Raw genomic sequence first — 25,633 nt, 5'->3', positions numbered from 1 at the left:
TGAACAAAATAGATATCTCAAAATTTTGATTGGAAGTGTTTGTGAAAATGGTGGGATTGAGAGGGGCGTTAGTCGCTCACGAATCACTTTCAACTGTTAAAAAAGACACTAGCCCTTTAATTTCCCAATTGAATGAGCTCTTTTCGAAGTTTCTACGCTTTATATGCCCCCAGGGAATAACTTACAACCCTTGCCCTGAGGGTTGTAGGGGGGGGAGGTGGAGGGCATTGTCATCCTTAAAAACCAATATCCAAAACTTTCAACTAAGTTGAATAAAATTTATATCTAAAATATTGATTGGATGTGTTTGGGGAAAAGATGGGCGTGATAGGGGAGTTAGTTGCCCTCAAATCACTTTCGACTATTAAAAAGGGCACCAGCCCTTTGAATTTCCAATCAAATGAGCCCTTTTTCAAGTTTCTACGAGAAAGATCTCAATAAAAACCTAATATACTTCCAGGGCATAACTTATAACCCTTGCCCTGAAGACTGGGGGGGGGGAGGGAATGTCCTTCTCAAAGGTGAAATTTCCTGGACTTTGAACTGCGTGGAACAATATAGCTATCACAAAATCTTTTTTGGATGTGTTTGGGGAAATGGTGGGCGTCGAAGGGGTGATAGTTGCTTTCGAATTACTTTCGACTATTAAAAAGGGCACTAGCCATTTCAATTTCCAATCGAATAAGCCCTTTTTGAAGTTTCTACAACAACGCGTTATATAAAAATTTTATATGCCCCCTGGGCATAATTTACATCCCTTGCCCCGAGGGCTGTGGGGGGGGTTGTCATACTCAAAGACCTAATTTCCAGAACTTAAACTACGCTGAATAAAATGGCTATCTTAAAGTTTTGATCTGATGTGTTTGGGGAAAGGGGGGGCGTGAAAGGCGGGCTAGTTGTCCTCTAATTACTTTCGACTATTAAAAAAGGCACTAACCCTTTGAATTTCCAATCGAAGGATACTTTTTTAAGTTTCTATGACAACGCCTTCAATACAAAACCTTATATGCCCCCAGGGCATAACTTACAACCCTTGCCCTAAGGGCTGTGAGGGACTGTCCTCCTCAAAAACACAATTTCTATCTGGAAATCAACTCCGCTGAACAAAATAGCTATCTAAAAATTTTGATTGGATATGTTTCGGGAAATGATGGGCGTGGAAGGGGTGTTAGTCGCCTTCCAGTCACTTTCGACTATTAAAAAGGGCAAAAGCCACTCCAATGTCCAAATGAACGAGCCCTTTTTGAAGTTTTTACGATAACTTTTTCGATAAAAGGTGCCCTGATCTAAAGAAAAAAAATTACAAATAATACATTGGGCCAAAATCGTTCTTATATGCCCCCAGGGCATAACTTAAAACCCTTGCCCTAAGGGTTGTGGGGGACTGTCCTCCTCTTTAATTATTCCCCATTTCTTGTGTCGTTCTCGAGTGTCCCCGTTCTTTACTTAGGCAGCGCGATCACGCTGCCTATGATTTATGCAACTACTTTCTATAAACATCTAGTATGCCCCCAGCGCAATACTAACGAATTTTGCACTGAAGGCTCTGAGGGGTTAGCATCCAAAAGACTCTAATTCTAAGAGATTTTGAGTACGTTGACCACATTAAGAGTCTACAAATTTTTAGCGGATGTTTTGGAAAATGGTGGGCAAAGAAGGGCGTTAGTCACTATCCAATCAAATTCAATTGTTAAAAAAGGCATTAGCCCTTTCAATTTCCAATTAAATGAGCCCTTTCGAAGTTTTGAAGTTACGACAACACTTTCAATAAAAACTTTATATGCCCCCAGGGCATAACTTACAACCCTTGCCCTGAGGGCTGTGTTGGGAGGGGTTGTCATCCTTAAAGACCTAATTTCTAAAACTGTCAACTACGTTGAATAAAATGGCTATCTAAAAATCTTGATTGGATGTGATTGGGGAAGGGGTGGGCGTGAGAAGGGGGTTAGTTGCCCTCAAATCACTTTTGACTATTAAAAAGGTTACTAGCCCTTTGAATTTCAAATCGAATTAGCCCTTTTTCAAGTTTCTACGACAAACATTTCAATAAAAACCTTATAAGCCCCCAGGGCATAACTTATAACCCTTGCCCTGAGGCTTGTGTGGGAGTGTCCTCCTCAAAACATATTTTCTATGTGGAAATCAACTACGCCGAACAAAATAGCTATCTCAATATTTTGATTGGATGTGTTTGGAGGAATGATGGGCGTGGGGGGGGGGGGGTTAGTTGCCCTCCAATCACTTTTAAGTATTAAATAGGGAACTAGCCGTTTGAATTTCCAATCAAATGAGCCTTTTTTGAAGTTTCTACGACAACGCCTTCTCTAAAAACCTTTTATGCCCCCAGGGCATAACTTAAAACCCTTGCCCTGGGGGTTTGGGGGAGTGTCCTTCTCAAAAACATATTTTCTATCTGGAAATCAACTGCGCTGATCAAAATAGTTATCTCAAAAGTTTGATTGGATGTGTTTGGGGGAATGAAGGGCGTGGGGGGAGCTAGTTGCCCTCCAATCACTTTCGACCATTGAAAAGGGCACTATCCCCTCCAATTTCCAATCGATTGAGCCCTTTTCGAAGTTTCTACGACAACTCTTCGATACGGAGTGCCCGGGTATGGAGAAGAAAATAAAATAAAAAATAATACATTGTGCCCACACCGTTCTTTACTTAGGCAGCGCTATCGCGCTACCTATGAGGGGGTGCTGAACCGTGATGTCAAACATCTAGGATACTTTCTTTCACTGAATCATACAAGATATCAAAAGAGCGGTTAAAATCCGAATCAGAAATCAAACTATTCCATGGCTGATCAGTCAGACGAGAATTAAGTAGACTCAGCTCAGTATAACCAAAACGGAAAAATGGGAGATTAGATGGTGATGCTATACGCTGCGCTTGATCAGCGCTCTTATATCGGGAAATAGCGGGGAAATGATCAGTAATATCACTAACCAGCACCGAATTGTCTAAGACATCTAGCGACGAAAAAATATTATCAATAAGAGACGCATGAGTCTCAGTAACTCGGGTTGGTATACAAATTGAAGGTAGAGTTTCCGAAGAGAGCATCATCGACAAAAAATCTATAGCAGAAGCAGAATTTTGATTCAGCAGGTTGATGTAGAAATCACCCATCAGGATTAGTTCACAGGGATGCTTATGAACTGAATCCAAAACCTTTTCATAAACGACGGAATAGATCCACTAGGGGACCTGTAAACTAAATCCACATTTGAATCCTTACATCCTGACTTAATCCCAATAAAAAGGGATTCAAAGATTCCTTCCTCATTTCTGATCAAATCGCTTCGGACATTGCATGTAAGACGATCAGCAATACAAAGGGCAAGGCCACCTCTCGCCATCTGTTTCCTGTTCAGCCTCCCTATCCTTTATCCTGGAATATCTAAAAGCATATCCTTATTTGAATCCAGGAAAATTTCACATAATCCAATAACATCAGGAGTTCCACCACTAACGATCCGTTCCAGCTCATCAAAAGACCAACAAGGTCCCCGAATGTTAAGGTGAAGCACAGAGAAAATACCATCTCGTTTAGAGGAGCGAGAACCATTTAATTGCGAAACATACTCACTTTTATTAGCCAAACTAGGATCATTATTCTTCTGATTTGTACTTCCGACTGAATTATTAATTACGCTTTTAATATCTAAAGCATTATTTTGTAACTCAAAAAAACGTTCCCCCAAAGAGTTGATACCACCTTGGTCATCAAAAGTAGTTATCAAATTACTTACGGTGGATGGTAGATCCGCTCCGCGACCAAACCCACCAGACCAAAGGCTGTCAACATCAGAGCAGAGCTATGGCATCTATACAAAGGTAATGCTGAACTCATTTTTGTACACACATGATACTTAAAAACAAAAAAAAACGCCAAAACAATTGAATCTGAAATAAGAAGTAGTGGATGAGGAAAAAAAATAAAATAAACAAACACCAAAAATAAAAAAAATAATAATAATGAAAAATTATATATATATATATATATATATATATATATATATATATATATATATATATATATATATATATATATATATATATATATATATATATATATATATATATATATATATATATATATATATATATATATATATATATATATATATATATATATATATATATATATATATATATATATATATATATATATATATATATATATATATATATATATATATATATATATATATATATATATATATATATATATATATATATATATATATATATATATATATGACTGAATATATGAATGGCGAGATACCAAACATATCTAAAAAAACAAAAATAAAAAAAAAACACTTATTTTTAGACACAGTCGGCAATGAAAACAAAACAAAACACTGATAGACTGAATGATATTACATAGACAGGAAAAGGGAAACAAGAGAACAGAAAAACAAAGGGAAAAGAAAAAAGAGAGAAAAAAAAATATTAAAACATGTCCTCGATTGACCAAAGTCTACGTGGAGTGTTCTCATTCGGAAGGCGGACAAAATTGTACCCTTGATCAAACCAAACACACTTGTTTCAATATTTCTCACGAGCTGTTTTAAGAATATCCCGCCGCTGGCGGGTTAGATTTTCCAAAAAAATACCACTTTTTGCAAGTTTCTTCTTAGCTGCGTAAGCACTTTTCGCGATCTCTTTGTCACGGAATGTAATCTGTATAGGGGCAATTTTATCAGGCCGAGCAGAAATTCCAAAGGTAAATCGGTGCACTTTACTTATGTCAGCATCAGTTATTCTGGTGAGTTCCATCTTTCCTCGGAGGATATTTAACATGGTAGTTTTGGGTTTTGTTTAACGGTCCTAATTTGGGTTTTGTTTAACGCCCTTGAACATGAGCGAATCTAGTCTCGAGTCTTGGTCGACATCCTCTATACGCCTCCAATCTGAAGTATTCTATCATCTAGAGATTCAAGGTGATTTATTATATACTTGACTTGTTTTTAAATTTCAGTAAATTTCGGGGTATAATCCACAATAATAGATTGATAAACTTCCGAAACGATGTTTTTAACCGAGAATTTCGTTTTATCAATCGTAGCTTGACGAGTTAACATCTTTGATTCAATGTCCTTTCACAAGTTATCCTTGGTGCGCGCAATGTATATTTCTGTCCCCGTTAATCCAGCTAAAACTTCATTAGTCTCACTAACATCACTTTTCCTATAAGCGGCTACATTTTTTGGAACCACGGAAATGGACTGATCAGTCCTTTTTGTCTTCTTAAAATTTTTCATTAGATTCAGTTCATCAAAAGCTATTTTAACATTTTTCGCAGTTTTTTTCAAAGCTTCATTCTTCATTCTTTGAGAGTTAAGGGTGCAAAAATAGGTTTGAAAATTAATGTTCAGAAGACTAATTCGTCGAAACTGGGAATTAATGAAGGTAAAAAAGTTGATGTTGGGTAACGAGAAGAACGGTCAAGTGAATAGCTGCACTTGAGAAGATGCTAAAAGTAGGATAGCCAAGGCCCAGGGTGTTTTTTGACAGTTGAAAAAAAGGTTTGGAAGAATAGATAGGTCTACGAAACAAGATTAGAATATTGGAGACTACAGTGATGACTGTGGTCAAGTATGGTTCTGAAACATGGGGTCTTCGGAAGATGAAAGAGGATAGACGATTTCCAGAGGAATTGAGGAATTTCCAGAGGAATAGATCTGTTGAACACAGCTGTTTCAAGCTGTGTTGGTCTCCTGCGTTTTGGTGCTGCAGTGAGCTGTTAGTTGTAGTAGTAGTAGTTGTTGTTTGCCAAGTGAAGGCATATATGGAGAGAGACCAAGGCTTTGGACCATGATTTCAAGTCATGTACAATCGTGCTACTGATTCCTGTGGTTATCACACAATTCATCAATTTTTTCTTTTTTCAAATATTAATTTTAGAAAAAAATTCCAAAAAGAAGTTTTTCATACAAAATTAAAGGCCATATTAAACTTAAGACCAGCAGAAACAAAAACCTATAATAATTCAAAATCAAAATGACCTGAAATTACAACTAAAGAACAAATGAAACCCAAAACTAAGAGAAATTAAATAAAAAATCCTAAAGAACAACCATACAACAGGTGGTAATATAAATGAATAAATAAATCTTAGAACGAGTGGAATTTAAATTGAATATGCAAATTAAGCTTAAAACGAACTAAAACGTTTTACTATTGAAGTACAAATGAAACCCAAAACGAACAGAGATAAAATAAGCAATCATAGTAAACAAATATACAACAGGGGCTTGTATAAATGAATAAAAAAACCGTAAAACAAGTAAACGTTTTCTCGTAAGGTTTTCGGGAACCATCGCGATACTGTGCGACATGTTGGCACGTCCTTTGAAGTACAGTGAATGTGCTGCGTAGAATAAGAAGGAAAAAAAGTCATGAACAGACAGTTCGCAGTGTCGTATGATAAAATTAAGACAATCATGAGCTATTTCCCAATCTTTGTGTTGCAAAGATAGTCTAAGCAAGTTGAGAAAGAAGATTTGTATCTAGTTTTCGGGAAAGATTATAGGCTGTGGTGTGACATATTTGTATTTTCTCCAAAATAGGATGGATTGAATGTCCTGCCTGGGACAGAAGCTAAGAAAATAGTTAAGTCGTAGAATGCAAACTACCGCGCGATATGTGGCAACATCGAGCATTCACCGTGTTGAAAAATCAATATTGTACTGATTGTTGGCTTCCCGTATCCTGGTACGTCATATATTCAACAAAGCTCCACATAACAGGTAATGATGTCCGATGAACTAAGTGGCAAGTGAAAACAGATTGAGGAATAAACTAATGAATATGGATCCTTAATATACTTCTTGACGAGTTGCCGATTTGAAAGATTTCATTAATAACAGCTATCTCATCAGCAAAGCAACTCAAATACCTATAATAGTAGGCCTAATAATGCATTGTGATCAAAGAAAGAAAGAAATAAAACATCTAGCGACTACAAATTTTAAATTTGATCGCTCTGCCTTATCAAGTATTCAAGAACATCTTCAAATTTTAAGGATATTGAGGTAATTTTAAACGAAAAGAATTGCTTATGAACAACTGTTCAGACCCTGCTGATGTAGTATGCACAACTACAAAACAATTGTTGTTCCGGTTTATGGTGTATTTGGTGCATATTTTGTTCTGACCCGGGTCGAGCGAATTTGTTGCTAGAAGCTAGATCCTGGATGTGTTTTTATCATTTTTTTTTCTAAGGGTGATCATACCGAAGCAGCGATCCTGGAAGATCGGGAGAGGGCTTGTTTGATCGGATATTCGAAGTTTTAATGCTCTTTTAAGTGACCAAAAATATCGGAGGGCAGTTAGACCCCTCCCACCCCTTTTTTCCCTAAAGTGGTCCGATCAAAACTTTGAGATAGCCATTTAGTTCAGCATCGTCAAAAGATCTAATAATTATGTCCTTAAGGATGGATTTATCCCCCGAACCCTCCGGGGGAAGGACTGCAAGTTATGAAGTTCGTCCATTGTTTACATATAGCATTGGCTATTGGGAAATACAAACATATTATTTCATTTTTTTTTTTTTTGGGGGGGGGTCTGGCAGGGCTGCTTACGTGGGAGGATTTTTCCATGGAGGAGTTTCCATGGGGGAAGGAAATAATCCATTGAGGGGGAGCTGGATGTCCCGGCATTCATTAAAATACTATCAGAAATTGGATAAAAAAAGGAAGTTTTCCCAACTGAAAGTAAGGAGCAACATTAAACTTAAGAAGAACAGAAAGTATTACGTATATGAGGGGGTTACCTCTTCCTCAGTGCCTCGCTCTTCATGTTGCAGTGTTTTTTGAATTTCTAAAAGAGTTTATTATTTTAGTTAAACGGTCCTTGTGCATCAGGAGACATTCTTAAATAATTTTAACAAAAAGTCAAACTTTAGCGTAAAGAGCAAGGTATTGAGGAGGGGGCAGCCTCCCTCATGTACTTAATAATTTCTTTTCGTTTCAAGTTTTAATGTTGTTCCTTACTTTCATTTTAAAAAAATTGTTTTTTTACTTAATACATTACACTGGGTAACAAAAAAAATATTTTTTGAAAATCGTCCAGAGTTTTCCATCTGAATTAGACTAATTTTGCACTATGAGTCTGAAAATGACCTTATTTTTACTCAATCAGGTCAAGATTTTTTGCTATAGAAATTCAAAAAAAATCTATTTTGCGTAAAAAAAAAACAAGTTTTTGCTGATTATCAGCTGAGAAATGTCCGACGATTTTTTTTTCCGTTACCCCTAAGAAGTAACAGTCAACGTATCCAGATTCGGTTTTTATTTACTCCGTCAAATTTGATAGCCATAATTCATAGTATTTATAAAAGAATGAGCGTTACTTGACACAGAATTTTAGACTTCACGCCATAAATCCATTTTTTTCGATTCCCGTGTGTGAGCAGCTGCTGGGTTGTCTCTCTTCAGCAACCATCAGTAGTCTGCAATCATGACTACGTCCCACCTTCCCTGGTACATATCCTTCATTTGGCGAGTGTCCTGATGGAACCTTTCTCACTGCTCGTCACTCATTGCCCCAAGGTTTTCAGGAAACTTCTCCATGTGTGAGAACAAAAAGCGCATCTTTATGCTCATCAAACATCCGAGTTTTTGGAAGGCCTCTATCATGCCACTTACGAGTATGAGGTGTTGCGTTGCCTTCATGTTCCCTAGGTGGTTGTTTACCACCTGCACAACCATATTCCACGCAGCGCACACTAGCGTGCTCTTTAAATTTTTGAACTATGTGTCCTTTATGAGCTGCCGTATCTGTGGGCCATCGAAAATGATGGCCTTCAGCTTCTCAATGGTCATTGAAAGAAAGGTTTGGAAAAGGTAATTGAAGCACCTCCCATCGTTTTCTAGAGCGCACACGAACAACTTTACTAATATAAGCTCCATGTGTAGTGGTAGGATCAATATCTTCTCCTGGTCAATAAGAGGTTCGTTTATGATGTTTCTTGCCTCAGGTACTTACTGCTCTGGCAACGACCACTCTTTCTTTACATAGTGCTGGGGTTTGTCTCGACTGTCTCACATACATATAAAGTATGTGTACTTCGTGAACCTTGACAATGACCAAGTAGAAATTTCACCGTTTTACAGTCGATGCAGATGATCCTGGCGCTGCTCATATTGGGTTTTGTCTCATATATTTCTTTGAAAGTTGTAAAGTGCTCAAGAGTGATTGAGGCTAACTGGTTCCCATTGTGAAGAAGCACATATACCAAAGAGCGCTTGCTGCTGTCAATGAACAGTCGCCAATCTCTCGGATCGTATTGAGCAGCGCCGAGTTTACCAAGAAAACTGGCGACGTATCGGCAGTACACGAGCTCTTCCTCCTGGCAGAAATAGCCCATAAAGTTATCATGCCTTTTATAAAATAAAATGATACGCACGTCTTTACCAAGTAGGTTTTTCTTTTTGAGTCTGGAAGCCATCAGCTTGGAGGAAGTTTTTGAAAAACTGAGATCCCGAACCAGATCATTAGCTTCACATTGTGAAAATGGCTGTAGAAAATCTTGTGGTTGACACTCCTCTTCTGTATATCTTCCCTCATCTGCACTGGTGACACTGTCGTTGCTGTCGGGAAGCTCTGTGAACGCTGGTACAGAAATTTATTCGCAGGGAACAACTGGGCGATTGGCAGTTGGAAGATCCGGGTACCGGAGGCTATGTCGATTCTTCTGATTGATGCCAGTAGTATTGATGGCGCAGAAGCAACAATCCTATGCATGGTCTAACGGCTCCCTCCAACCCATCGGAATCCCAGATATCAGTGAAGCTTTCGCGCGCTTCGTCCACTGCCGGAGGTATTCCATGAACGTCGTGCACACCGTATTCGGTGCTCAAGACTTATCTTGGTCACCAAGTGTGACTTCAAATTAAGCCTCGTTGGCGCGCTTTACAAATACTTTGATGTTACTCCTGTCCACTGACCGCGTGTAATCTCTGCACATGTAGCAGAAAACGTCAGGATCTTTTCTGCATGACCGTCGCGTGGAAGCCATATCAATCAAGTGAAAGAAATATTAAGATGCAGGTTAATGTCAGGCAGTGAAATTTAGAATCAATTTGATTGGCTAAGGGTTAATCAAATAACCTTGCAATCACGCATACACGTATGCAGCTACTTCAGAGAAATAAAATAATGTTGGTATCTCATATATTCTTCAAGAAAAATATAATTGAACTCAAAACCCTGATATTAGCATATATAAAGCTCGTCAGAAAGGCCTATGGCTCTATCTAAAAAAGTTGACCTGATAGAGCAAAATGGATATGATATTCAGACTGACAACACCAAAATTAGGCTAATACAGTTGAGGAACCCCTGGCGATTTTTTGGCTGTTACCCAGTGTTATAAAATGAACATATTACATGATACCAAAAAGTCAGGTTAATCAGAAGACCCAATCATCGAAATTTTTTCTTGTTTCAGAAGGAAAAAAGGATGTCGAAATTTGTGCTTAAGAGAACGGCTATTCATATCAAAGTATACCCCCTCACCCGCAAAAAAATTCTTTCCCAAGAAAATTGAAAAATGGCGGACTTAAAAACAGCAGTTATATTTTAATGTAGTATTATATTCCATGGTCAGCTAGTTGATATTCTTTATTATTGTCACAATCTGTCCACTTATGCACTAAAACATTCCTAGAAATAAGACTCCAAGATCTTCCTGTACAGGGCTTTCCGCCATAGTGATTCCAAGGGTGTATTTTTTGCTTCAATCTGACGTTAATTTGTAGGGATTTCAGACTATTTTTTGAAATTTCCATAAATTTGTTTTCGAATTAACATCTTACTATTATGACTAATTGAGATAATAGCTACTATTCCTGAATCAAATACAATAGTATTTTTCTCACTAGCCACTTTTTATTTAAACGATTTTCTTATTGCATTAAGTTTGTTGTGAATTACTAAAGTCGCGAATTACTACTTATAGTTATTAAAGGTGCGAATTACTTCTGATGATAGTTTGCAGTTGATGAAATTTGTTTTTTATGACCCAGATAGAGAGAAAGAAAGTCATCTGATCAAGAAAAGAGACAAATTGTCTTTTTTCAGCTAACGATATTCATATTTTCATTAAACGCAAAAGAATATTTCTTAAGACCTTTTTTCTATGCTATACATTTTGTTAACATTCTCGCTTATTCAGTTGACCTTATCCCGTATTAATGTTGTTATTTATTACTTACAAAACAACATAAAACTACTAAAAAAAATAAGAGAATAAAAAATAAGATAATTATTTTAAAAAATAAAAAAAATAAGCTAGTGGACATTCTTTATTATTATCACAATCTGTCCACTTCTGCAATAAAAGACTCCTAGAAAACAAAAATGGAGAGAATTCAGTTGCCTTTTTTCCGAAACAACCTGAAGTTACTAACAATATAAGAAACATGGTGGGATGGAAAAATATTTCAACTACTTGCAATCACTAGAGTTGCAGATTCGTGGCACAGAATTAGAAGAGCTGATAAGAATAGCAATGGCAAGACCTTTTTAATAAATTTAAGTTAGAAAGAAGCATTTGTGTCCGTTTTCTAAATATGGAATTTTATTTTCCACCATATAATTATAGTCAACATGCACCGCGGTTTAGCTTTAGGAAATTAATATCTAGTTTAGATTTGGTATTTTATGGACAAGGGCCCAAACAAACTAACCAATAAGAAACTTTTGCTTATGTAATTTAAAGAAAAACCAGTTAGGTTGCGCTTTCATTGGTTGGTTGGGTTTCCATTTTTGATGTGGTATCTTAAACTAACCAATAAGAAACTTTTGCTTATGTAATTTAAAGAAAAACCAGTTAGGTTGCGCTTTCATTGGTTGGTTGGGTTTCCATTTTTGATGTGGTATCTTAATTTTTATTTTCTTAAATGTTAATTGAAAAAGAGGTATTTTTACAGAGAGATAAACAGCAATACCAAGTCATAAAACGATAAGAGAGACTAGGTCAAGTAATGCGCCAAACTTAAACGAATAGAAGTTGCCATGAATGAATAAAAAACAACCCAAAAGGAATTAAAATTAAAATGATTAATGGAGTCAAGCTTAAGAACAAAAATTACCAAAATGAAAGTAGGGCTACAGTTCCCATAAACGCACTAAAGGCTAGAGCGTCATTTGCAATTTGATGAAAACTAAATTGACTGGTTCAAAAATTTCCAACTGATGCTTTAGAACCTTAATATGATAATGTTTTTTTTAAGTTTTCTACACTCTGAATGAAGTAGAATTAGAAAGGAAAAAGAATAAGAGCATTAAAATAGTAAAACTAAATTCATTGGCTAGGGTTTATGATTCGTAAGATTTAAATTTATTGGTGTGGCCCCATATCAGTGGCATCACATGTAACCACATTATTCATATCGGTTATTCAGTTATAAAAGTGAAAACATTAAAACAAAAAATAAGTCAAGTGAAAATAATTTTTTTGCTTGGGAAGGCATAGGGGGTTCTACTTTTGCCCATTCCCCTATGCCATCCCAGTTGTAGTTTTTGTAGTTATATATATTTCTGTATGCTTCTCTAGAACAAATTTATATATTTTTTCTTGAATGCATCACGTGCATAAGGATGATTTAATATAGTTTTAACCTGAAGCTAAAAACGTTACCCCTTTCGACATAGAACATATAAAATATTGATATCTTGTTTCTTATATGTATTATTGTTTCTATGAATAACCTTATAATTTATTAGCTTTTACACACAAAATCTTTTTTTTTTAGTTTTTTCAATTTTTCTGAGGATACTCACTAATTTGGGAATAAAATGAACTATAAACTGAAGAATTTTCACAAAATAGACCCAAAACTTCTCTGAGAAAATGAATAATTCCCCCAAAGTTCTTTCCATACTTTTGAGAAAAAGTGAGCTATAAAATAAACATTCTCTCACGATAGTCTCTTATTAGACTGACCAAGACTGTTTAAAATAAACAGTTTTCTTCTAATAGTTATGCTTCTAGAGGGGTTTTATCCTAGCAGAACGTGGATAAGTGGTGCCAATATTTGGATGAAAGTGTTTTGGCATTTCTACCTGAAGTGCTACCTGGCATAATATCATGTAGGATTCATTATTAGAAAGCGATTGACAAAATTTTACCAAGTAAGAATAAAAGCAAAAGAACTTTAAAAGCAATAAAAAAATTTAAAAGAGAAGTTTTCATGTTTTTCATTGGCTGCTGCCTTTTCTAGTTTCTTTGAATACAATTATAAGCTCACAACCTATAATATAAATTAGACCATAGAAGATTCAAATCAATTCATAAACGACAAAATATATGTTTTAGAACTTTGATTATTTTAGATTAGACAAAATAGAATGTGTGTGTCTCGTCTCAGAATATGCCTTTATTGGAAACCTTTTCAATTTGAGATGCAATTTCTAAGATCCAAATAGCAAGTATACTTATCTCTTTCGTCAAGTAATGATGCTCTTGTAAAAGCAGAAAATGATTGGAAGTTGGAGTGATTTTCGGTTAAAAAGATTGAAACTCATCTCCACCATGAATCACTAACAATGTTAAATCAAATTAATCAGCTTATAATGAATCTAAGGCATACATTTCCCATAATATTTCAGTCTGATAACTTCTCAAGAGACAAAACGGAAATATTCCTTGCATAATTTCCTTTTCTGTCTTAAATCCGTAATGATGTAGCCAAGTTTGTTAAATACATGAAGAGGTGGAAATATCCAAGGATTTACTCAAAGATTATGGACAACTTATAAGAGTGGAAACTGTCAGCCAATAAGAACCATCAACGCCGTTTAGCGTTTGGCTACACTTGGCATTTTTCAAGCTTTGTAATTATTATTCTGTCAGGAAGTGAGATCAGACGCTTACTATTGTACTAATTTTACCGACTATTCAAATAAACTAAATTATCCTTATTATTACACTAAAAAAATGCTAAGTGTCACCAAAGGCTAGTTCCTATTCTTGTAAATTACTAATACGCTTAGGATTTACTGAAACAAGTAAATAATTGTTTTCCGAACAACTTTCATTAGTTTTTTTGTAGAAAGTGGTTAAGCTTGAAAGATGGAACTTTCAGGATTTTCAGAACTTTCAGAGAATTTCAGGATTCTATATCTGAGCTGATCCCTAAAAAATTTTAAAATTGGCTTTACTGCTTTCTTAAAAATATCATAGAAGACATGCGCAGAAAGCAGTTGTTTATTTTATAAATTGCAGAATTCTTAAAGAGTACACTGATGATTGAACTTGCATTTAAATATTCTTATTTCGTTGAATTGAATTTATTTACTTGTATGCTGTAGATATTACTTAGTAGGTCTTGCAACAAGTAACTGACTTGGTGTACCTGAGTGTGTCTGACTTGTGAATGTGCACCTGAGTGATTTCTGTTACTAGCCTTTTTTTTTAGTTTCTTCAAAAATTTCCTGGATCTGTAATATTAGTTTAAAAAAAACCGTTGCAGATTTACCAGTTTTACCAAATATACTTCAGTCCCTAAATTAATTTGGATTTTTTAGAAAAAGATCAGCAAATTCAAAAATCTTGTTTTATATTTTTACTAGATTTGTGGTAAACCGGATTTACTAAGGTTGTAGCATAATTAGGTGTTATAATAGAGCTATGAAAATCTAGGGTCCATGATGAAATTAATTTTTGCTAAATAAGTCTTTAAATTGTACTAAGGAAACTTTTATTTTTTCCCAGATAATCATAATGCTTTACGTGATTGTGATTGAGTTCTTCATATGCTGGACACCAATTTGGATTATTAATGCCTGGTCAGTCTTCGACATCGAAATATACCGATACATCGATCCTAATTGTATAACCTTAATGCACCTTTTAGCATATGCTTCTAGCTGCTGCAACCCAATTACATATGGATTTATGAATGTTCAGTTTCGGACAGCGTTTCTAGCTGTCTTTCAGTGTCGCCACTCACGAAGAAGAAATAGCTTTGTTATTCACAGAATGGTCGACCGATCGTTGAGTGAGCGAGGAGTTCAAAGTAGTGTTAGAAACTTTTTTACACGCAAGCCAACAATCAAAAAGGGATTAAAAGGTAAATTAGGATATTGTTTATTCCACTTTTCTAATCTATTTTGTTCATGGCCATTAAAAGGGGTTGGTAAAGGAATTTCATAATTTAAAATTTTAAAGTGTTTAAATATATTCAAATTTGAGTAACCTCTTTGATATATGAATCTTTAGTTCTTTCTGATTCTGGTATTTCTAGTCTTCTGGTCTAGTCTTTCTAAATTTAATCTAAATTTAATTCTGGTTGCAAAGAAAAAAAACAACATTATACATAGTGATAGTGCGTTGTTTTGTGCATTTTTTAGCCAGCCAACTTAACTATATTACACGGTAATAAAAAAATCAGTTTCTGATAATAATTTTACACACACAATGTGCTAAAGTAAATGTTGATCAACCTCCCTGTGAAGATAAATTATAGTCCAACTTGTGTTAAAATCATAACCTAAGTTAAAATTAATTTAAGTTAAAACCAATTTAAATTTAATTCAAATTATATGGTACAACTATGCCCTTATAACAAAAGTTAATGCATATACAAAAATTAAACTTGCCGTGTTCATAAAAAATGCTTAAGACCGTTTTTTTTGGCTCTATAGAAAGACATGTTATCATGCTTAGAGAAAATATACCTCAATTATATGTGATGTTACAGGAGAGCCAATTTTAATTTTTTAGTTTATTGTTTATTTTTACTGTTTTTCTTAAGAACTTAAATACTTAGAACCCACTAAATTTTAAATTTAATTTCAAAAAAGTTATTTTTTTATTCTAAATCCAGTTATTGTATTAAATTATTTTTTATTTAACCTCCATTAGAAAAAAAAAATCACTTTTGCAATTGCAACCAGGAGATAAGAACTCGTTGGCACATCAGCTGATTTTGATGAAAAATATAAGATACATGATTCAATGTTAGACAAGATTATATACAATTTATATTTTCATGTAAGAAGTAATATTTTATTTTTGCAATTTTAGCATCTGTAGTCTTAAACTAAGTTATTTTATCAATCAAAAGCTGAAACAGGGCTATCACTTCTATATATATGTTTTTTAATGCTTTCTTATATCACTCCTTAAATTCCCAACCCCCCCCCCCCCAATGTCCGTACCAAACAAAAATGATTACCTAAAATAGTAGAAAATTTCCCTAATATACTGAATCATTGTTGGAAAAAATGGCAGGAACATTTAAAGTATAATATTAAAAAAACTGAAAATGCAGGAGATAAGTATATCTAATTTCTGGGTCATTCAGATTGATTGTGCAGTATTCGATATTTTGCAGTATTTTGCAGTGATTGTGCAGTATTGATTGTGATTGCAGTTTTCGTGACTGCTAACATTTCTTAGCTAGCGCCTTCTTTTCTTTATTTCCAAAAAATATCTTGGAGAGAGGCTAGCCTGGTGAGATATGTTGATTTATATTTTCTCGGATTGTATTAGATGGTGGAAAAAAACCCTTAAATTCGTCTGGGTATTTGTTAGGACCTTCAATATGTGTGAGAGAGTCAAACAAGCTTAGCCATAAATATGCGAAAATGGACCCAAGTGGTATTTTTTCCTAAGATTAAAAATGTTTTTCACTTTGTGTGTTAAAAGCAAACTTGATAAAAAAAAAAGTTAAAAGACAGAGGTTTCAGCCAGAAAGATCCTTTTTGACTGAAACACGACGATGTTAGATCTAAGTTAGATCTTAATCCAGCATCACAGCCGAGCTTGCACAATGGAACTGGACACAGGGGGAAGCAAGGTCCCAAAAAACCGTATAAAGTAAATCTATGACCTATAAGAGAACTTTTGTTATGTTTCTAAGGCTATTTGCCAGGACTGTATCCTAAAGAACATAAATTCTCAAATTATTACCAATCTTTGAAACAATGGCTCAGATGTTGCCATGGTTAAACGAAAGGCTAAACATAATCCACAATTATCGAAATAAATGCTCCTATCTGATCGAATTCTATATTAATAAAAAAGGAATTCAATAATCCCATTTTGCCGTTTTACTAGTTCTGTTGCATGCAATTTATGATTCAGTTTTCCTTTTTCCTTGTTTACTTCGTCTTGCTCTATGTTATTTTGACAGGCTTTTGAATAAATGAAGAAATAAATATATAAATCCAAATTGTTTGTTAGAACTAAATATGTTTGCCAAAATATTTCAACTCGGTCTACAAATGTTTCGTGCATTTTGTGTGCTTGAGGCAAATTTAATAAAAGAAAAAAAAAAGCAAAAATACAAATAAATTAACCGAAAAGAACCTTCAGAAATTGAAACACAGAATTAGATCACGAATGTTTCCTTTAAAAATTTGTTTACTTTTTTACGAGGAAGTTATGGTAAGACTAAGGAAAAGCTAATAAACATTACTAAAATAATTTTACCCTTTTTATTGTTCTGCTATGTCCGAGTCTGTAAAAGTTGGTCAGGTGATCCGTAAAATATTAGATCTTAATGTCACATATAGGCAATATTGACTGTTAAAAAAAAAAAAAAAAAAAAAAAAATTCTTTCTGTCAAGAATTAGCATGGACATTGGGAATTAGCAATAGAATGATAGCATTAGCGCATTAAATATTAGACGATTTTTAAGTTTATAAAAATATATATTTATGTATATACACAAATGATATAAATATATATATATATATATATATATATATATATATATATATATATATATATATATATATATATATATATATATATATATATATATATATATATATATATATATATATATATATATATATATATATATATATATATATATATATATATATATATACATATATACTATATATATATATATATATATATATATATATATATATATATATATATATATATATATATATATATATATATATATACAGTCGAAAACGTTCAAATTATAGTAGGTATAATATAAGCAAATTATACCTACTATTATTGCAACGTCTCCACTATCCAAAAATTTTTGGGGGTGTCTTCAAATTTTCCCAGAAGAAACTTGGGCTCTCCTGGATCTTCCCGAAAGTAAAAGTTAACAAAAATTAGTTCCTTGTGTGCACTGCATAAAGATAATATAATTTATATATATTATATGTTATATTATAATATAAATAACATATATTATATGTATTATAATCTATTATTTATATACTGTGCTTGTGTGTCATGTTAATCTTCGTGTATTTTGAGACGTTAATTTTTAGAAGGATTTTCGAGAACCCAATTTTCTTTCTGGATAACCCAAAGAAACCCCGAAAAGTTCGGAGATAGTGGATGCAGATACTTGTTAATTCTGACTGTCGATTTTGCTATTAGCCCCTTAAGACCACCTAAATTGGCTTGTGAGTGAAGAATTGAATTATATATAAACCTAACAAAAAAGAAGAAAAAAACACGAAAAAAGAAGAAAAGAAATAAAAAAAGAATAAAAAAGAAGAAAAAGGAAAAGAAGAAAAAAGATGATAAAAAGAAGAAAAGAAATCAAAGAGGAAGAGAAAAAAAAGAAAAGAAATGAGGCATATTTGGTCGATATTCTATGCTGAAATGCCGGACGTGTTTTCTTTTCCTTTTCATTTCTTTTTAAGAAGACAATAGATTTTACGTACTCCTGTTTCACAGCTATAAGGCATTAAAAAGTTCCGGAAATCATTAGATATCCCTAAGTTTCCCAATGTTGAAAATACGATTTGAACATCAAAGGAATTAAAGATGAGACGTTATTTGCTTGCTGCGTAATGGTCGCTTCTGCGTCCAACTAATATATTTGCAGACTACGTGAACACCTGGCTCATTCACGGGATTTTTATTTAGAGGGGGAAAATCCATCAAAATGATAAAAAAACCGAGTTATTTCTTGGTGTTGATATATTGATCAATCAATCATATCATGTAGAACAAAGTTGTCGCAATTCTCTCTAGTAATTAAATAAAAAAAACGAACAAGTTTTTTTTCAACTGAAAGTAAGGAGCGACATGAAAACTTACAACGAACAGATATTATTACGTATATGAGGGGGTTACCCCCTCCTCAATACCTCGCACTTTACGCTACAGTTTGACTTTTTGTTCAAGTTATTTAAAAATAACAATTAGGATAATGAAATTTATTTAGAAGTTCTAAAAAAACTTTTGCGTCAAGAACGAGGTATTGAGGAGAAGGCAACCCCCTCAATTCTCTCTAGTAATTAAATAAAAAAAACGAACAAGTTTTTTTTCAACTGAAAGTAAGGAGCGACATGAAAACTTAGAACGAACAAATATTATTACATATATGAGGGGGTTACCCCTTCCTCAATACCTCAAACTTTACGCTACAGTTTGACTTTTTGTTCAAATTATTCAAAAATAACTATTAAGATAGTGAAATTTATTTAGAAGTTCTAAAAAAACTTTTGCGTCAAGAACGAGGTATTGAGGAGAAGGCAACCCCCTCAATTCTCTCTAGTAATTAAATAAAAAAAACGAACAAGTTTTTTTCAACTGAAAGTAAGGAGCGACATGAAAACTTACAACGAACAGATATTATTACGTATATGAGGGGGTTACCCCCTCCTCAATACCTCGCACTTTACGCTACAGTTTGACTTTTTGTTCAAGTTATTTAAAAATAACAATTAGGATAATGAAATTTATTTAGAAGTTCTAAAAAAAACTTTTGCGTCAAGATCGAGGTATTGAGGAGAAGGCAACCCCCTCATGTACGTAATAATTTCTGTTTGTTTTAGGTTTTTCTGACAGCTTTTTCTGACTCTTTGCATATGTTATCAAAATAAATTAATTAGGAAGTTTATATAAATTTAGGGTAAAGGACTACTTATTCTGTCTGGGATTATTTCTATTGTGGAAAGCATGACGTTTGAAAAAAAAAAATCGATTATTCAAATTATCCAGTTAAAAGGAATTCTCGGGAAAAAAACTTCCCTTGAATTTCGACAACTTTATTTCAGTCTAGGATTAACTCTACTGTGGAAAGAATGACATTTGAAAAGAAATCGACGTTCAAGTTTATTGATTCAGTGCAGTATCGTTTTTTCGATATCGCAATGAAGAGGAATGTCGAGGGAGATTTTCCACGGGGGTATTTTCTTCGAGGGATTTTCCAGGGACAAGTTTTCCAAGGGGGAATTTTAAGTGAGGGTTATTTTCTGCGGAGAGGAATCCACAAGGGGAGAATTTTGTGTATGGAGGGGGGGGGGGGTAATTGTCTGCTGGGGGAGTTTTTCAAATAGCCTCTTTTTAAATTCGAAAATACGGTTATCGCTAATAAGTGGAGAGGAATTTTCTGGGGAAGGAGAGGGGAATGTTCCAAAAGGAGGGAGTTTTCCGCAGGGAAAATTTTCCTCGGGGAATTTTCCGGGAGACAATTTTCTTTGGATTTACTTTCTTTGGGATCGCAGCAGTGCGTGATGGGTAAGCTAGTTATTAATCTAAAAGTGAAAATTGGTTCGATACATCCTCTCCACATCCGAAAACCGTACTGTTCTTCTGTTGAAACTGAGCATATACTTTATATGTGTGTTATAATTGTGTATGTATGTATTTATGTATGTATGTATGTTCTCGAAAACGGCTTTATATTTTTTCGGGAAAATTGCTATCTGATATTCTCGCATAAAAAACGATCTAGATAGGTCAGAGGTCTGCAAAAACTCGCTAAGACTAAAGAGCCTTATTTATTTAATTTTTTTTCAAATGACATCATATACTATGTTAGTACATCATATAAGTATTTTATATGACATGATATATGGGATCATATAAGCATTTTCTTATATAATGCCAGGCATAGCATAAATAAGATTGTTAAGTTTCCAACGCAACAGTTATTTATATAATATAATGTCTGTTGAAAGGCCCAAAAAACGAAAATTACAGTTGCACTTACTTATAAATGATGATTCTTTGGAACCAACACCTGAACTATCAAACATGATAAGATGTGAAATTCGACGCTCTGGACCATCAATTGTGACAGCACCAATACGGACAGCTAAAGGAAAGGCCACTGCTAAATTGTCTGAAGTAATCAAAATCCAAAAACTTGTCAAAAAGGAAAATGAAGAGCAAAGACGCGAGTGGTTAGAAGATGTGCGAAGGTGGTAATTAGAGCGTGTCAAAAATGAAAAGCAAAGACGCACACGGTTAGAAGACATACGACACCAAGTAAGTGAGTGAGTCAAAAATGAAAATGAAGAGCAAAGACACACGCAGTTACAGGATATGCGATACCGAACACGTTGGAAAAAAAGAAGTTTTTGTCCCAATACCCGAACAATATTGTCTGCGTTTAGAAGACCAGCGACAGTGAAAATCTATATATAGAAGCCTGCCGTGCACTGAGTGCCGCGACCCGGTGGCGAAGCCGTCAGGCTCCTTGTTAAATATATAGCGGTAAAAGATTGTAGTCATACATAAGAAATTTTCTTTAGAAAACTTGAGTAAAAATCTTTTCATATGGTTTTCGAAAAATATTTCCTTCAAAATCTTGGGGTAATCAAAGGTAAATATTTCAAGAAAATGTTTCAAAGCTCGTTAGTTACATTTATTTATAGGTTTTCAAACAGTCTAAATTTCAGGTAGTTCAACTACCATCTTCAAGGTTAAGACGTGATTTAGAAAATGAATTTCATGTTAAGGTTCCCTGGAACTCGTTCTCCGAGGTACCCCAGAGCACTTCTGGCTCGCTGGGTTCTAGGGTACAAAACGAAATAAGATAACGTGAAACGTGATCCGAGGTACTGCGGAGCAATTCTGGCTCACTGGGTTGTAGGGTACCTAACACCCCCAATGAGACAACCTTTCATAAATAAGTAATTGGCCTGCTCTGTTATTTCTTTCTTTCGTTTTTTTTGTTTTCTTTCACCAAATGAGATACCTTTTTTTCAATTAAGTAATGACCTACTCTTTTCTTTCATATTTATTTTCTATTTCTCTCTTTCCAGTTCAGAATGAAATCATCTTGTACAATTAAATAATAGGCCTGCTGTGTTCTTTCTTTTTTCCTTTCCAAGTAAACTTGTGTAATTAGTCAACTCCATATTGGTGTTTCATCCAAAGTTTTACATTGGTGAAGTGCTTGAGACTAAGATACATGGGAACTTGGTTAAATTTCTCAAGAGGAAAATAAAAGCAGTTTACATTTCCTTAAAAATCATGAAAATGCTTTGTACCTAAGAAGTTCTGTCATGCTTACCAGCTAATGGAGTCTCTGAGGGAGCTTAAAGAGTCACGAAGATGGTAAATGTTTATAGCAATCTAATCAAATATTCAGTTAAACGATCACCTAGTGATCAAGCAGTGAGTAGAAGTGACCCTATTGACACCATTGCCCACCCCTGCTGCCATCTACAATTTAGTTTAATGCTGACGGGACATAATTTATTCAAGGATTATCGATCGAGTCTAATGTGGGTGTGTCAAGGTCAATCGATCTGTTGTTGTTGTTGTTTGGCCACGTGCGAATGACATGAGGGGTGATTTACCTAATCGATGGGGGAATTATTGATTCACGAGCGTGGGGAATTATGAAACAATATGGTCATAGAGTCCCTAGGGAGAAAGATTACGTAATCGCTCAATGACCTCTTTTTCCAATATCGATTTATTTGTTGTTTCTATGTGTAATAACTCGGGGGGGGGGACGAAGGTTGCACATGCGTATTGAATTCTAACGGGAACAATGTTATTGATCTAGGACTCGAGAGGAAGTGAATTTCCGAGAACTTGATTGCGTAATCGATTGGGAATTTTATTGATCCGATAACGGGAAACAGTTAGATCACAAGTTTCCTTCTCAGCCAATCAGCGAGTCGGTTACATCCCCCTTCTCAACCATTCAGTGAGTCGGTTAAAAATTATTGGCGGAGTGACTATGAAGAAGGGATTTTTTCGAGAGTTTTATTAGTATGTGAATTGAATTAAAATGGGTGAAAAGAAGAAGAACACTTTGACTTTACTCATTTTGGATATATATTTGTGTGTGTGTTGATAATGGCGATGAGTGGAATGTTTACCATATTAGAAGTTGATAGTGGAGTTGATGATAATAGTACAAGAGTACCAAACATTGCGGTGGAAATCACGAAAGGATCGCGTCTTTGTCCGGAATGGGATGCAGTATATACAAGATATGTGATATCCTTGAGCAAATTTAAAATGGAGGATCAATTATGTTTCGCCGCAAAAGTTGATATAGCACACGTGAATAGACTTCAATGTGCTTTAAGTGCAATAGTGAAACATATCGAAGACAATAAACAGTATCACTAATTGTACTTGCTAAATATTATCGTAGTAGTTGTTGTAAGTAGAAAGTAATTTATTTTCTAAATCTAAAATGTTTTCTTTCTTTCGTGGTCAGGTTAGGCCAACGAATCATGGTCAGTCTAGAGTCAGCAGTTTGAGTGAAAATGTTGAAAAATGACGCCTATTGAGAAAGAGAGAATTAGATCAAATCCAGTGTATAATGACATACAGTTGATGTTGGATGATGATTTTCTCGGTTTATCTCTTAAACGCAGGATATTCTCTAGTCAGGGAACACTTGACAATGTAATGAGGAGTGATTCTCCCCCATTGGACTATTGTATGAAGCTTTTACGATGTGACTCAAATGCTTATAGTCAATTTATTGATATATTAATTGGAACAAAGCAGAATCATATTGTGGATATACTTTTGAAAACATTGCCAATGGATTCAATGTAGATGGCTCCCCCCATCATTCGAAAGAGGTAACAACACATAGCTACTGCTCTCTCCCCCCATTTCCATCTCGTTGAATTTATCGATCGAAGAGGATCAGTTTTGCTTTAGCTGTGGGTGAGTTTACACCGAAAACCGAAAAATTTTCTATATATGTACAGTTTGCATGTATACTCTTTGCAGTTGGAATCAATGTGAGACTTGTACAGTTATAGATGACTATAGTGAAAAGTGTAAATTATGTAATCCTTGTAAATTACATAGAGGTTATGCGGTACAAATTAAAGGATGTAATTCATGTCTTGAGGAGGTGTGTGACTCAAATCCTAGAGGGCACCTCTGTTCCAAGTGTCACTATGATAAATGTGATCAGTTGGAGAATACTTACCCCGCTATGATTGGAAAGAATCCCAAACGGGATTTTAGTTTATTTCTACGAGATTGGTATCGTCGCGGATTTAAATTATTCTGGGAAGAGGAATCTGGTCTACGATTCAACTGTTGGGGTAACAAGACAATTTGGTTTCTACGTCATCGTTGTGATGACACCACCTACTATGACTATAAACCAATCCATTTTTATTTGGCAGTGACGGAATGTGATTCACCATTTGAAAACACTGTATGTGATATTGCCTCAAATAGACAGATTGAAACTCGTGAATTTCATAATATGAATGCAAATAGTATCATTGACTATACAAAGAGATATGACAAGAGTGAAGTTACATTGTACTGTAGAAAATGTGACCCTGACTTTGTAGTCAATCAAGATCAATATACAGTGAATCCAAACGATTTGTTGACATTAGTTGTTCAAGACAGTTGCCTATGTCTATAAGATATAGAGATATACAGTGTAGATTGAAATACATTGTTGTATATATATATACGCATTTTATTAATAAACAAATTCACATACATTTTTTAAGCACTTTACTCTTAGGGCACTGAAATCGATACTATATAGGTCTGAGGGGATACTCTCCACTAGAAAGTCATTCAGACGTGTATTTTCAACATATATGTAAAGAAACTGCTTGTAAGTATAGCCGTGACATCGGAACACAAAATATAGTAGTGCATGGAAGCCACAGCTTTTAGTCGTTAGATCCTGAACCCTCTTTCTATTTTGAATAATAGTTTTCCCACTGCTCTCGATATAGTTGCTGATGTGAGGTGTTTAGAATTTATAGGATAGACCAAGAGGATCAAAAATTTCAATCGTCTTCATTGTTTGAAAGATGCACAACCAATGACCCGTCAGCATAGTCTACGGACTGCTATTAATAGTAATCAAAATAGTGTTGACACGATGAATTTTTCAAAGATAGTCAGAGGGCAGACGATAGAATTCTTGCTGGGACATGTAGTTGTCTATATTAAATACATTTATTATTTGACTGGTGTTCATGGCGCCAAGTCTAGTAGAACACTGCCTTCGGGAGGGATTTCCCAATAGGTTTCATATTGATTTAGTAAGATTAGGGCAATACTCTCAGACAATGGGTCGGCAAATGTACACTCTAAACGCACACTCCCCGTATGTACTATACTCATATCCTGTGTACCCGACAAATCCATTACAATGATACCATGTGTTTTAGCAAACATATCTTCGGTTATACTATTTTCAAATAGTTGAGAGTCATGATCTAGGGTTTGCATGGTCAACTCGTACAATGTTCCAAAGGATTTATCAAAAGATAGATTGTAGAGTGGGATACCATTTAATTTTCACACAAGAGATGAAATTTCAAAAATCTCGAGTTTATGTGGAAATTCAGTCCAGTATCCAAGTGTACTGGCGCTTTTTACAAAATGCCATAGCCAATTTCGAGGAGATCTCAACATTGACA

General features: G+C 34.6%; 1 protein-coding gene across 4 annotated transcripts in view; it reads left to right on the top strand.

Moving 5' to 3' along the window:
* LOC148951817 (cholecystokinin receptor type A-like) overlaps positions 1 to 25,633 on the top strand; it is a 136,379-nt gene that overhangs the window by 108,441 nt on the left and 2,305 nt on the right. For all 4 annotated transcript variants that reach the window (XM_089088728.1, XM_089088729.1, XM_089088730.1 and 1 more), the window contains exon 6: positions 14,738 to 15,095. In XM_089088728.1, coding sequence (XP_088944854.1) covers positions 14,738 to 15,095 — 358 coding nt within the window. The remainder of the gene's footprint in view (positions 1 to 14,737; positions 15,096 to 25,633) is intronic.

This window comes from Artemia sp. Qi Xiang Cuo, chromosome 5 (assembly GCF_049724085.1).
Source record: "Artemia sp. Qi Xiang Cuo chromosome 5, ASM4972408v1, whole genome shotgun sequence".
Taxonomy (NCBI): Eukaryota; Metazoa; Arthropoda; class Branchiopoda; order Anostraca; family Artemiidae; genus Artemia; species Artemia sp. Qi Xiang Cuo.
Note: the sequence above shows the minus strand (reverse complement) of the source record. Positions and strands in the feature narration are given on the sequence as shown.